Source organism: Ursus americanus, chromosome 36, assembly GCF_024610735.1.
Source record: "Ursus americanus isolate L20-20 chromosome 36, mUrsAme1.1.p, whole genome shotgun sequence".
Lineage (NCBI taxonomy): Eukaryota > Metazoa > Chordata > Mammalia > Carnivora > Ursidae > Ursus > Ursus americanus.
The window spans coordinates 6,366,592-6,379,271 of NC_142162.1; the positions used below are offsets into that span (position 1 = coordinate 6,366,592).

Genomic DNA, 12,680 nt, shown 5'->3' on the forward strand with positions numbered 1-12,680 from the left:
TCAGCCTGTTTCTCCCTCTCCCTCTGCTGCTCCCCCTGCTCTCCCTCTCTCTCTGCTGCTTCCCCTGCTTGTGCTCCCTAGTGCTCTCACATTTAAATAAATAAAAACTTTTAAAAAATAAATAAAGGAAAAAATCTGGCAAAGGAAAAAGCACAGGCAATTTTTGGAAAGGAAATGTACTAGATTTCTATCACATAAAGTACTATAATTCATCTTTTTAAAACATTATACTCCTAATCAGCTCAAGAGCCACCTAAAATGGGAAGCTAAGCTTTCTTTCATGCTATCTTGAGTTTATGAAGCTTGAGGACCAATGATTTCATTATAATAAGACTTTAACTCTCTACTAAAAAGTTTTCTATGGAACCAAGACACCTTTCCCTTTTGCATAAGGTATATCTTTTATTTGACAGGGTAATTCTGAGTTATGAGTTCTGGTTCTGCCAAATTTTCCCTTTCCTAAGCCTTATTCTCTTTTCCCTCCTCTTTTTAAAAGATTTTATTTATTTATTAGAGAGAGAGAGAGATCTCAGACTCCTGAGATCATGACCTGAGCCGAAACCAAGAGGTGGATGTTCAACCGACTGAACTACCCAGCCGCCCCTCTCTCTCCACTTCTCTTTTAATTTAACTCTCTCTACTTGCTAAATGATAGTACTTATCTTTGTTGTTTAAAATCAAGATCTAATTGACATATAACATTAGTTTCAGGTATACAACATAGTGACTCAGGATTTGTATAACAAAACGGTCACAATCAGTAGAGTTAACATCCATCACCACAGTTAAACACTTTTTTTTTCTTGTGATGAGAACCGTTAAGATCTACTCTCTTAGAAAGAAGGGCCATATGCACCCCAATGTTCATAGCAGCATTGTCCACAATAGCTAAATCATGGAAGGAGCCGAGATGCCCTTCAACAGATGACTGGATTAAGAAGCTGTGGTCCATATATACAATGGAATATTACTCAGCCATCAGAAAGAACGATTTTTCAACATTTGCTGCAACATGGACGGCACTGGAGGAGATAATGCTAAGTGAAAGAAGTCAAGCAGAGAAAGACAGTTATCATATGGTTTCTCTCATCTATGGAACATAAGAAGTAGGAAGATCGGTAGGGGAAGAAAGGGATAAAGAAAGGGGGGGTAAACAGAAGGGGGAATGAATCATGAGAGACTATGGACTCTGGGAAACAAACTGAGGGCTTCAGAGGGGAGGGGGGTGGGGGAATGGGATAGGCTGGTGATGGGTAGTAAGGAGGGCACGTATTGCATGGTGCACTGGGTGTTATACGGAACTAATGAATCATGGAACTTTACATCAAAAACCAGGGATGTACTGTATGGTGATTAACATAATAAAAAAATATTATAAAAAAAAATCTACTCTCTTAGAAAATTCCAAATACATACTACAGTCTTATCAGCTATAGTCACCATGCTGTACATTATATCCCCAAGAGTTACTTATTTTATAACCAGAAGTTTGTACCTTTTCACAAACTTTACTCATTTCACCCACCCTTACTCCCTGCCTCTGGCAACCACCAATCTGACTCTCTGTATCTTTGAGTTCCTTTTCTGTTTGTCAACTACGTATCAGTGACATTATATAGTATTTGTCTTTCTCTGTCTGACTTATTTCATTTAGCACAGTGCTTTCAAAGTCCATCCATTTTGTTGCAAATCCTGCTTATGTTCTTAATCATTCTTCTTCTTACAGAACTTCTTCCTTTTTGTCACTGATTCATATTCTCTTTTTTGTATGATATATACACACCTCCCCAACCATCCCCACACATACACTTAGTTCTATCTTTATCCTACCTTTACAATCAGCCACCTCAACTTTTTGTTGTTGTTTTACCACCTCAATTTCAACCTCCATAATCTTGAAAGAGAATTTTAAAAGCAGTAAGAGAAAACAGTTACATACAAGGAAAACCCCTTAAGGTTATCAGCTGATTTTTCAACAGAAACTCTGCAGGCCAGAAACGGGTGGCATGATATATTCAGAATACTGAAAGGAAAAAATCCAAGAATACTCTGTCCAGCAAGATCATCATTCAGAATAGAAGGAGAGACAAAGAAGTTCCCAGACTAACAAAGGTTAAAAGAATTCATCACCACTAGCGGGGAATGAAACATGAGAGACTATGGACTCTGGGAAACAAACTGAGGGCTTCAGAGGGGAGGGGGGTGGGGGAATGGGATAGGCTGGTGATGGGTAGTAAGGAGGGCACGTATTGCATGGTGCACTGGGTGTTATACGCAACTAATGAATCACGGAACTTTACGTCAAAAACTAGGGATGTACTGTATGGTGACTAACATAATAAAAAAATATTATTATTAAAAAAAAGAATTCATCACCACTAAACCTGTTCTACAAGAAATGTTAAAGGGGACTCTTTGAGTGGAAAGAAAAGACCATAAGCAGGAATAAGAAAAGTAGGAAGCACAAAAACAGTACAAATACTGATACATATATATGTATATGTAGGAAGTAGGAAGCACAAAAACAGTACAAGTACTGATACATATATATGTATCAGTCGAGAGATTCACAAAATAAAAAGGTGTAATGTATGACACGACATACCTAAACCATGGGAAGTGGGGAGAGGAGTAAAGAATGAGTTCAAACTTAAGTAACCATCAATTCAATATAGACTGTTATATGCAGATGTTATATACAAACCCAATGGTAACCACAAGTCAAAAACCAGTAAACATATGCAAAATATAAAGAGAAAGGAATCCCAGTATATCACTAAAGAAAGCCAACTAACTATGAGACAAGACAGCAAGAGAAGAAACATAGAAGAATTACAAAAACAACAAAAATAAAACAAGTAACAAAATGACATTAAGTACTATCTATCGATAATTACTTTGAATGTAAATGGATGAAATGCTCCAATCAAAAGACACAGGGTGACAGAACGGATTAAAAAAAACAAGACCCATCTATACGCTGCCTAACAAGAGACTCATTTCAGACCTAAAGACACATGCAGATTGAAAGTAAAGGGAAGACAAAGCATTTATCATGCAAATGCATATGAAAAGAAAGGCAGGGTAGCAATATTTATATTGGACAAATTACACTTTTAAAGACTGTAACAAGAGACAAAGAAGGACATTATATTACGATAAGGCGGACAATCCAACAATAAGCTGTAACAATTGTACATATTTATGCACCCAACATGGAAGCACCCAAATACATAAAATAGTTAACAACAAACATAAATAGGTGATAGTAACACAATAATAGCAGGGGACTTTAACACCCCACTTACATCATAGGACAGATCATCCAAACAGGAAATCAACAAGGAAACGGTGGCTCTGAATGATGCACTGAACCAGATGGATTTAACAGATATATTCAGAACATTCCATCCTAAAACAGCAGAATACACATTCTTTTCAAGTGCACATGGAACATTCTCCAGAATAGATCACATATTAGGCCACAAGTCTCAATAAATTAAAAAAGATCGAAGTCATACCACGCATCTTTTCTGAGCACAATGCTATGAAACTGGAAATCAACCACAAGAGAAAATTTGGAAACACCACAAATAACATGGAGGTTAAAGAACATGGTACCAAACGAGTGGGTCATCTAAGAAATCAAAGAAGAAATCAAAAATTACATGGAAACAAATGAAAATGAAAACAAATGGTCCAAAATCTTTGGGATGCATCAAAAGTTGTTTTATGAAGGCAGTTTATAGTAATACAGGCCTACCTCAAGAAGAGGAAAGATCTCAAATAAACAACCTTACACCTAAAGAAGCTAGGAAAAGAAGAAACAAACCAAAAACCAGCAGAAGGAAGGAAATAATAAAGATCAGAACAGAAATAAAGGAAACACAAACAAAAAAAAAAAATCCCAATAGAACAGAACAAAGAAACCAGGGGCTGGTTCTTTGGAAAGACCAACAAAATTGGTAAACCTTTAGTCAGACCCATAAAAAAGAGAACTCAAACAAAATCACAAATGAAAGAGGAAAAATAACAACCAACACCACAGAAATACAAAAGATTGTAAGAGAATATTATAAAAAATTTTACGGCAACGAATTGGACAACCAAGAAATTGATAAATTCCTAGAAACATATAACCTTCCAAAACTGAATCAGGAATAGAAAATTTAAACAGACTGATTACCAGCAATGAAATTGAATCAGTAATCAAAAAACTCCCAAAAAACTAAAGTCCAGGACCAGAAGCCTTCATAGGTGAATTCTACCAAACATTTAAAGATGAGTTAATACCTATTCTTCTCCAAGTATTCCAAAAAATAGAAGAGGAAGGAAAGCTTCCAAATTCATCCTATGAGGCCAACATGACCCTGATACCAAAACCAGATAAAGACACTATAAAAAAAGAGAACCACAGGCCACTATCTCTGATGAACACAGATGCAAAAGTCCTTAACAAAATATTAGCAAACCAAATCCAACAATACATTTTTAAAAAATCATTCACCACGATCAAGTGAGATTTCTTTCCAGGATGCAAGGGTGGTTTAATATTTGCAAATCAATCAACATGATACATCACATCAATAAGAAAAAGGATAAGAACCATATGATCATTTCAATAGACACAGAAAAAGCATTGGACAAAGTACAACATCCATTCGTGATAAAAACTCTCAGCAAGGTAGGTTTAGAGGGAACATACCTCAACATAATAAAGGCTATGTATATCATTCTCAATGGTGAAAAACTGAGAGCTTTTCCCCTAAGGTCAAGAACAAGACAAGGATGTTCACTCTCACTATTTTTATTCAACACAGTACTGGAAGTCCTAGCCACAGCAATCACACAAGAAACAGTAGTAAAAGGTATTCAAATTGGTAAGGAAGAAGTAAAATTTTCACTATTTGCAGATGACACGATACTATATATAAGAAACCCTAAAGACTCCACCGAAAAACTACTAGAACTGATAAATGAATTCAGTAAGGTCACAAGATACAAAATCAATTTACAGAAATCGGTTGCATTTCCATATACTAATAATGAAGGAGCAGAGGGATGCCTGGATGGCTCGGTCAGTTAAGCATCCAACACTTGGTTTTGGCTCAGGTCATGGTCTCAGGGTCTTGAGATCGGGCATCCCATCAGGCTCCATGCTCAGCGTGGAGTCTGCTTGTTCCTCTCTCTCCCTCTCTGCTTCTCTCCATGCACCCTGTCTCTCAATAAAATCTTTTCAAAAAATGAAGTAGCAGAAAGAGAAATTAAGAAAACAATTCCATTTACAATTATACCGAAAGTAATAAAATACCTGGGAATATACTTAACCAAAAAGGTCAAAGACCTATACTCTGAAAACTATAAAGTAACACTGATAAAAGAAATTGAGGACAACACAAATAACTGGAAAGATATTCTGTGCTCATGGACTAGAAGAACAAATATTGTTAAAATGTCTATACCACCCAAAGCAATTTAGATTTAGTGCAATTCCTATCAAAATATCACCAACATTTTTCACAGAACTAGAACAAACAATCCTAAAATTTGTACGGAATCACAAAAGACTCGGATTAGACAAAGCAATCTCGAAAAAAGTGGAACAAAACTGAAGATACCATAATTCTAACTTTGAAGATATACTATAAAACTGCAGTAATCAAAACAGTATGGTACTGGCACAAAAGAGGACACACAGATCAACAGAATAGAGCCCAGAAATAAACCCACGATTATACGGTCAATTAATCTTCGACAAAGGAGGCAAGAGTATGCAATGAGAAAAAGTCTCGTCAATGAATGGTGCTAAAAAGAAAAGGACAGCTCCATGCAAAAGAACGAAACCGGGACATGTTTTCACACCATACACAAAAATAAACTCAAAATGTTACATCTGTCAGAAGGGTTAGATCAAAAGACAAGAAATATCAAGTTTGGTAGGGATGTGGAAAAAAGGAACGCTTGTGCACTACTGGTGGACATGCAAATTGTTGCAACCACTGTGGAAAATAATATGGAGGTTCCTCAAAAAATTAAAAAATAGGGGGGTGCTTGGGTGGCTCAGCTGGTTAAGCATCTGCCTTTAGCTCAAGTCATGATCTCGGTGTCCTGGGATCGACACAGGGCCCTTACCCCACCACCCTACCCTGGCAAGTGCTTGCGCTTTCCCTCTCTCTTGCACTTGCTCTCAAATAAATAAATAAATAAATAAATAAAATCTTTTTAAAAAATTAAAAATAGAATTACCATATGATCCAGAAATTCCAGTACTGGGTATTTACCCAAAGAAAATGAAAACAGTTATTTGAAAAGTGTCTATTACAGCATTATTCACACTAGCCAAGATACGGAAGCAATCTACCCCAGTTTCCATCCATAGATGAATGGATAAAAAAGAAGTGGTGTGTATATATATATACTTATATATATACACACAATTGGATAGGATTGTTTATACACACACACACACACACATATATATATACACACATATATATACACACACACACACAATTGGATAGGATATTACTTAGCCCTAAAAATGAATGAGATATTGCCATTTGCAACAATATGGATGGACCTAGAGAGTATAATGTTAAATAAGTCAGAGTAAGACAGATACCATATAATTTCACTCATACATAAAATTTAAAGAAACAAATGAACAAAGTAAAAAAAACAAAAAAACAGAAAGAAAAACAAAAAAACAGGCTTGTAAATACAGAAAGCAAACTGGTGGTTGCCAAAGGGGAGGAAGGTGCAGGGATGGGCAAAATAAAGGGGATTAAGAGTACATTTATCTTGGTGACCAGTAAGTAATGCATTGAATTGTACTGTACACCTAAAACCAATATAACACTATGTGTTAACAATACCGAAATAAAAATAAAAATAAAAAAAATCCATAATCTTGCAGGTAAAGAACTCCTTCTCTCCCAACCTGGCTATGAAGGTAACAAATTCTCCGTTTTTGTCCCTCACCGTGTTTTATGAATAAAAAAGCTTGTATGTAGTCCTCTCCCATTTCCAATTTTCTTGAGGAGGAGCTTGCCCTGACATGTGTACAAAGCTTGCCTTGCTAACTCAAAGTGTGGTCTGTGGGCCAGCAAAATCACTTGGGAGCTTCTTTAAAACATGGAATCTTAGCCCCCATCCCAAGTCTACTAAATCTAAATTTTCATTTTAATGAGATCTCAAGACAGTTTGTAGGCACATTACAGTTTGAAAAGCACTACTCTAGAGAAGTAACAATTTACATAAATAATTTACAATATACATAGAAGTACAGTGAGAATCTATATTAAATGGGAAAACATTTTCAATCAATCAGTAGCTTTGGGGAAATTATTTACAAAGTTTCACCAAATAATTAGAAAATGACCTTGGACTCTTACATGCTAGGCTTTACAAAGATTAATAATGAAAACAATGCTTACTCACATGAAAATATGTGACGGATATATATGTTGGAACATGTTTCCCAAATATGGAAAATATTTAAAGCTCAATACTCTAAAAACCTACACTTGTTAAACCCTAAGATTTTTTCTCTTGACATGAGTCAAATTTTAGTATTTTAAGGAATTACAAGTAAGCGTAACTTCATTTAGTTGCAAATAAGCCCTTTTTAACGAAACCTACAGATTGATTCATAAGATGAATATATTGTCCTTAATGCATCAAATATGTTATGAGCACATTTTTGAATTCAGAGTTACAAATATGAACTGATCCTTTCAAACACTCTTGCCTGCTTTCATCCAGAGCCAAAGGTATATAACTGTAAGAAGACCTGCTTCAGGTGGTTGTTGTTACTAAACAGGGAAATCTAAATTTTATGTAGATTTGGAATTCTTATATTTAAATTAAAATATGAACATGCTGCATAGCCTCAGAATTCCTGAAACATTAAACAGAACGATGAGGTCACACTGTAATGACTGCTCTCAGGAGGAGCTGACACCCCCTGCCCCACCTTCTCTTGCTTATTTTCTTCCAATCCAAATAAATAGGCCCATAAAGACACCAAGTATCTTCATCTTTTCTGGGAGAGATAATTAAACAATTTTAAAAAGTCTCTGATGTAATTTCAATGCTAGCCTACCAGCAGGAGAGTTAGAGGAAGCCGTAACTCCCTCCTCAGTGGAAAGTTTAATGACCTACAGGAGGCTAAACCTGCAATCTGATCTTAATAGCACTACATTCTGAGGTCAGGTAAATTTTAAATGTTGGTACATGATTAAACTGAGTATCAAACAATAATTTTTAGCCATTTATCACAAAAACACTGAAGTTTAATTAAACTTACAATTCTATAAGTCCACTCCAGTATCCTCCTAATGCCACAGTGAACACAGCAATTACAAAAATAACCACCATAGTATAGTCAAAGTTAGGCCACGATGGAGAATACATTTTCACAGTAATGTTATCCCCAAGAGTCTGAAAGACAAAATAACAAAAGAACAGAATTAGTTTTCTTTCTCTTCCAGTGTATGGCAGCAATATTCCAATTTCACTCTGCAACGGATACTATGGAGTCAAGAACACTAGAATCGTGTTTGACAACATGATGTATTCTCTTGTCAGAATTATGAGGCTATGCTTTGGTTTTTTAAATCTTGAAAGTTCAGTGTTTCACAGTCACATCCTGTTCAGGGATTTAAGGGTAAGATAAACGATATAACACAGAACTGTTAGAGAAGTCAAAACAAATAAATATCCTTTCTAAAGTCAGGGCTTGGAAACACCTTGTGCTCACTGAGAGGTGAACTCTTCTCAAACAAAGACCTGATAGGCCTTTATACCTTCTTGTTAGCAAATGGAGCATATATAATTTAAATTAAATATCAGTGGTTAAAAGTAAAGAATTATACCATGTATAAACTTTGTATAGTATGTAATTACTAACTCACCTGCTTCATATCTATAAAGTCTTTGCGGCTTATAAATGCAATCAGTATTTTCACATCATGAAATTCAGATTTGTTCCCTGAGGGAGGAAACTAAAAGAAAAAAAAATATTATGAAAACTCATGAGCTACTAATATATTTACAGAATAAAATAAAAATTATTCCTTTAAATGTAAGTATTATATCTTTTTAAAAATTACAAAACAAAGTTTCCTATGTTCTTTCTTGATATTATAGTAAGAGTTTGCAATCTGGAATCCTTTTAGCATAAACTTAAACTGACTTACATACAGGTATATCATACATATATGTGTGTATGTGTGTGTGTGTGCATATTACGCTGAAGTTTAATTAAATTTACACACACATACTTGTTTCTAACAAGGTCTTGTCCACTGTAGGAACAGAAAAGAAATTACAAAGTTTTCCAATTAAATGCCTATCACAGCCAGAATTTTCATTTTACTTATTTTAAAATTTTTATTATTATTATTTTTAAATAGGCTCCAGGCCCAGCATGGAGCCCAATGCAGGGCTTGAACTCACCACCCTGAGATCGAGACCTGAGCTTAGATCAAGAGTCAGATGCTTAACTGACTGAGCCACCCAGGCACTCCCAGAATGTTAATTCTAAAAGAACCCTACCATCAGATTATTTGAAACTCAGCCCCTAAACTACACACCAAAAAGATAGTTCAATACTTGTGAAACTTGATATGTATCATGAGCTCAAAAGTTATTAAAGTTTTAAAACTTACTAGGACACTGTTATTGGCAACCAACAATGCTTCAGCACCTCCTGTTTGTGCAACTCTGGCTTTTTCAAGAATATGGCAGGTTCCCCACTGTACTACAACTGCTTTGCTCTTTATTCCATCAGGTGGAATATCAGAGAGGTTGCAGAGTGGTGTGGCAGTCAGATTCATCAAACTGATGGAAGTCTGGAAAGAAGAAATGTCTTTAACATAATAAACATCGTAGTTCACAAAAATGCATTCAGTGACAGAGTACCAATATTGGTTTAATACCAGGTTCTTTTAAATTAGAAATATTTTATGACAACCAGGCTTTCAGGGAAGTATTTTAAAATTCCCTAACTTGTTTTTCCCACAGAGATAAAAACAAGAAAATAGTTTATTGATCATCATATATTACAACTAGTTCACACACTAAAACACAATAATCACTCATTCTCACCTTTCAATAATATTATGATCACAAATGAATAGTAACTGTGATTTACTTACTGCATTTTCTAGGGTATTCGGAAGAGCCGTCCAATGTGGGTTATATAGCATGCAGTAGTCCTTAGATGGTAAAGGTCTGCCATTTCCAGATGCATGCAGGATTCCTTCCTGAGCAGCTGTCTAGGACACGAACAATAATTTTCACACTGGCAATAATTTGGTTTGCCAATAACTAATGATTTTAATACTGCTATTTATATATAGGTTTGACCACACTTCCTGAAGAGGGAAGGTCTTCCAATGAATTTATTTCTTCTTGTTCGAGGAAATATTGAAATTATACACATTCACCCAGAACACATTCTTTTAAGGAAAACAAGTCACTTTCTTACGGGGACACAATTATGGCCTTTGTTATAAGAGCTATATCCCACAGAGGATTGTTGCTATGCGATAACTTCAATACTCCCTTCACACCCTGAAACTTTCCTTCCCAATCTCTTATGAGTTATTACTTCACTGTTTATGTAGCATAAGAGAAAATGCACTTGAAACCCCTCAATTTGTCTTGCAGGTCCACTCTCACCATTGTTATTTAAAATAGTACCGGAAGTCCTAGCCTCAGTAATCAGGCAGCAAAGACGAAATTAAAGGCATCCATATTGGCAAGGAAGAAGTCAAACTTTCACTATTTGCAGATGACATAATAATCTATGTAGAAAACCTAAAAGACCCCATCAAAAATTGCTAGAACTGATACATGAATTCAGTAAAGTCACAGGATACAAAATTAATGTACAGAAATCTGTTGCGCTTTTTAAGATTTTATTTATTTATTGAGAGAGTGAGCACAAGCAAGGGGAGCAGCAGGCAGACAGAGAGGGAGGAGAGGGAGAAGGAGGCTCCCCGCTGAGCAAGGAGTCTGATGCAGAACTCGATCCCAGGACCCTGGGATCATGATCTGAGTTGAAGGCAGATGCCTGACCAACTGAGCCACCCAGGAGCCCTATCTATTGTCTTTCTACACACCAATAATGAAGCAGCAGAAAGAGAAATCAAGGAATCAATCCCATTCAGAATTGCACCAAAACCCATACCTAGGAATAAACCTAACCAAAGAGGTAAAACATCTGCATGCTGAAAACTGTAGAACACTTATGAAAGAAATTGAAGAGGACACAAAGATATGGAAAAACATTCCATGCTTGTGGGTTGGAAGAACAAATATTGTTAAAATGTCTATACTACCCAAAGCAATCTACAGAATCGGTGTAATCCCTATCAAAATACCACCAGCATTTTTCACAGAGCTAGAACAAACAATCCTAAAATTTGTAATGGAACCACAAAAGATCCTGAATAGTCAAAGCAATCTTGAAAAAGGAAAGCAAAGCTGAATGCATCACAATTCTGGACTTCAAGCTCTATTACAAAGCTACAGTCATCAATACAGTATGGTACTGGCACAAAAACAGACACACAGATCAATGGAATAAAACAGAAAACCCAGAAATGTACCTACAACTATATGGTCTTCTTCAACAAAGCATGGAAGAGGGGCACCTGGGTGGCTCAAAGGGTTAAGCGTCTGCCTTCAGGTCAGGTCATGCTCTCAGGGTCTTGGAATCAAGCCTCACATAGCATAGGGCTTCCTGCTCAGCTGGGAGTCTGCTTCTCCCTCTCCCTCTGCCCCTCCCCCTACTTGTGCTCTCTCTCACAAATATTTAAATAAAAATCTTTAAAAAAAAAAAACCAAAAAACAAAGCAGGAAAGAATATTCAATGGAATAAAGACACTCTCTTCAACAAACGGTGTTGGGAAAACTGGACAGCAACATGCAGAAGAATGAAACTGGACATTTTCTTACACCATACACAAAAATAAATTAAAAATGGATGAAAGACCTAAATGTGAGACAGGAAACCCATCAAAATCCTAGAGGAGAACACAGGCAGCAATCTCTTTGACACTGGCCATAGCAACTTCTTACTAGATACATCTCCGGAGGCAAGGGAAACAAAAGCAAAAATGAACTATTAGGACTTCATCAAGGGGTGCCTGGCAGGTCAGTCGGTAGAGCATGAAACTTTTGATCTCACAGTTTTGAGTTTGAGCCCCACTTAGGGTATAGAGATTAGTTAAAAATAAAATCTTAAAAAAAAAAGGACTTCATCAAGATAAAAAGTTTTGGCGCAGTGAAGGAAAAACAAAACTAAGAGGCATCCTATGGAATGGGAGAAGATATCTGCAAATGACGTAGCCGATAAAGGGTCAGTATCTAAAACCTATAAAGACTCAACACTCAAAACACAAATAATCCAATTAGGAAATGGGGAGAAGACATGAATAGACATTTTTCCAAAGAAGACATCCAGATGGCTAATAGACACGTGAAAAGATGCTCAACATCTGTCATCATCAGGGAAATACAAGTCAAAACTACAATGAGATACCATCTTGTACCAGTCAGAATGGCTAAAATCAAAAACATGGGAAACAACAGATGTTGGCAAGAATGTGGAGAAAGGGGAACCCTCTTCCACTGCTGGTAGGAATGCAAACTGGTGCAGCTACTCTGGA

The 12,680-nt window shown here is 36.2% G+C and overlaps 1 protein-coding gene across 3 annotated transcripts in view; it reads right to left on the reverse strand.

Moving 5' to 3' along the window:
* Positions 1 to 12,680, reverse strand: part of SPPL2A (signal peptide peptidase like 2A) — a 56,166-nt gene that overhangs the window by 30,775 nt on the left and 12,711 nt on the right. For 2 of the 3 annotated variants that reach the window (XM_087859293.1, XM_045812123.2), the window contains exons 2-5: positions 10,161 to 10,280; positions 9,672 to 9,854; positions 8,916 to 9,005; positions 8,309 to 8,442 (exon numbers count right to left, since the gene is read on the reverse strand). In XM_087859293.1, the coding sequence (XP_087715419.1) occupies positions 8,309 to 8,442; positions 8,916 to 9,005; positions 9,672 to 9,854; positions 10,161 to 10,280 (527 nt within the window). The remainder of the gene's footprint in view (positions 1 to 8,308; positions 8,443 to 8,915; positions 9,006 to 9,671; positions 9,855 to 10,160; positions 10,281 to 12,680) is intronic. The other variant, XM_045812124.2, reaches the window with a different exon arrangement.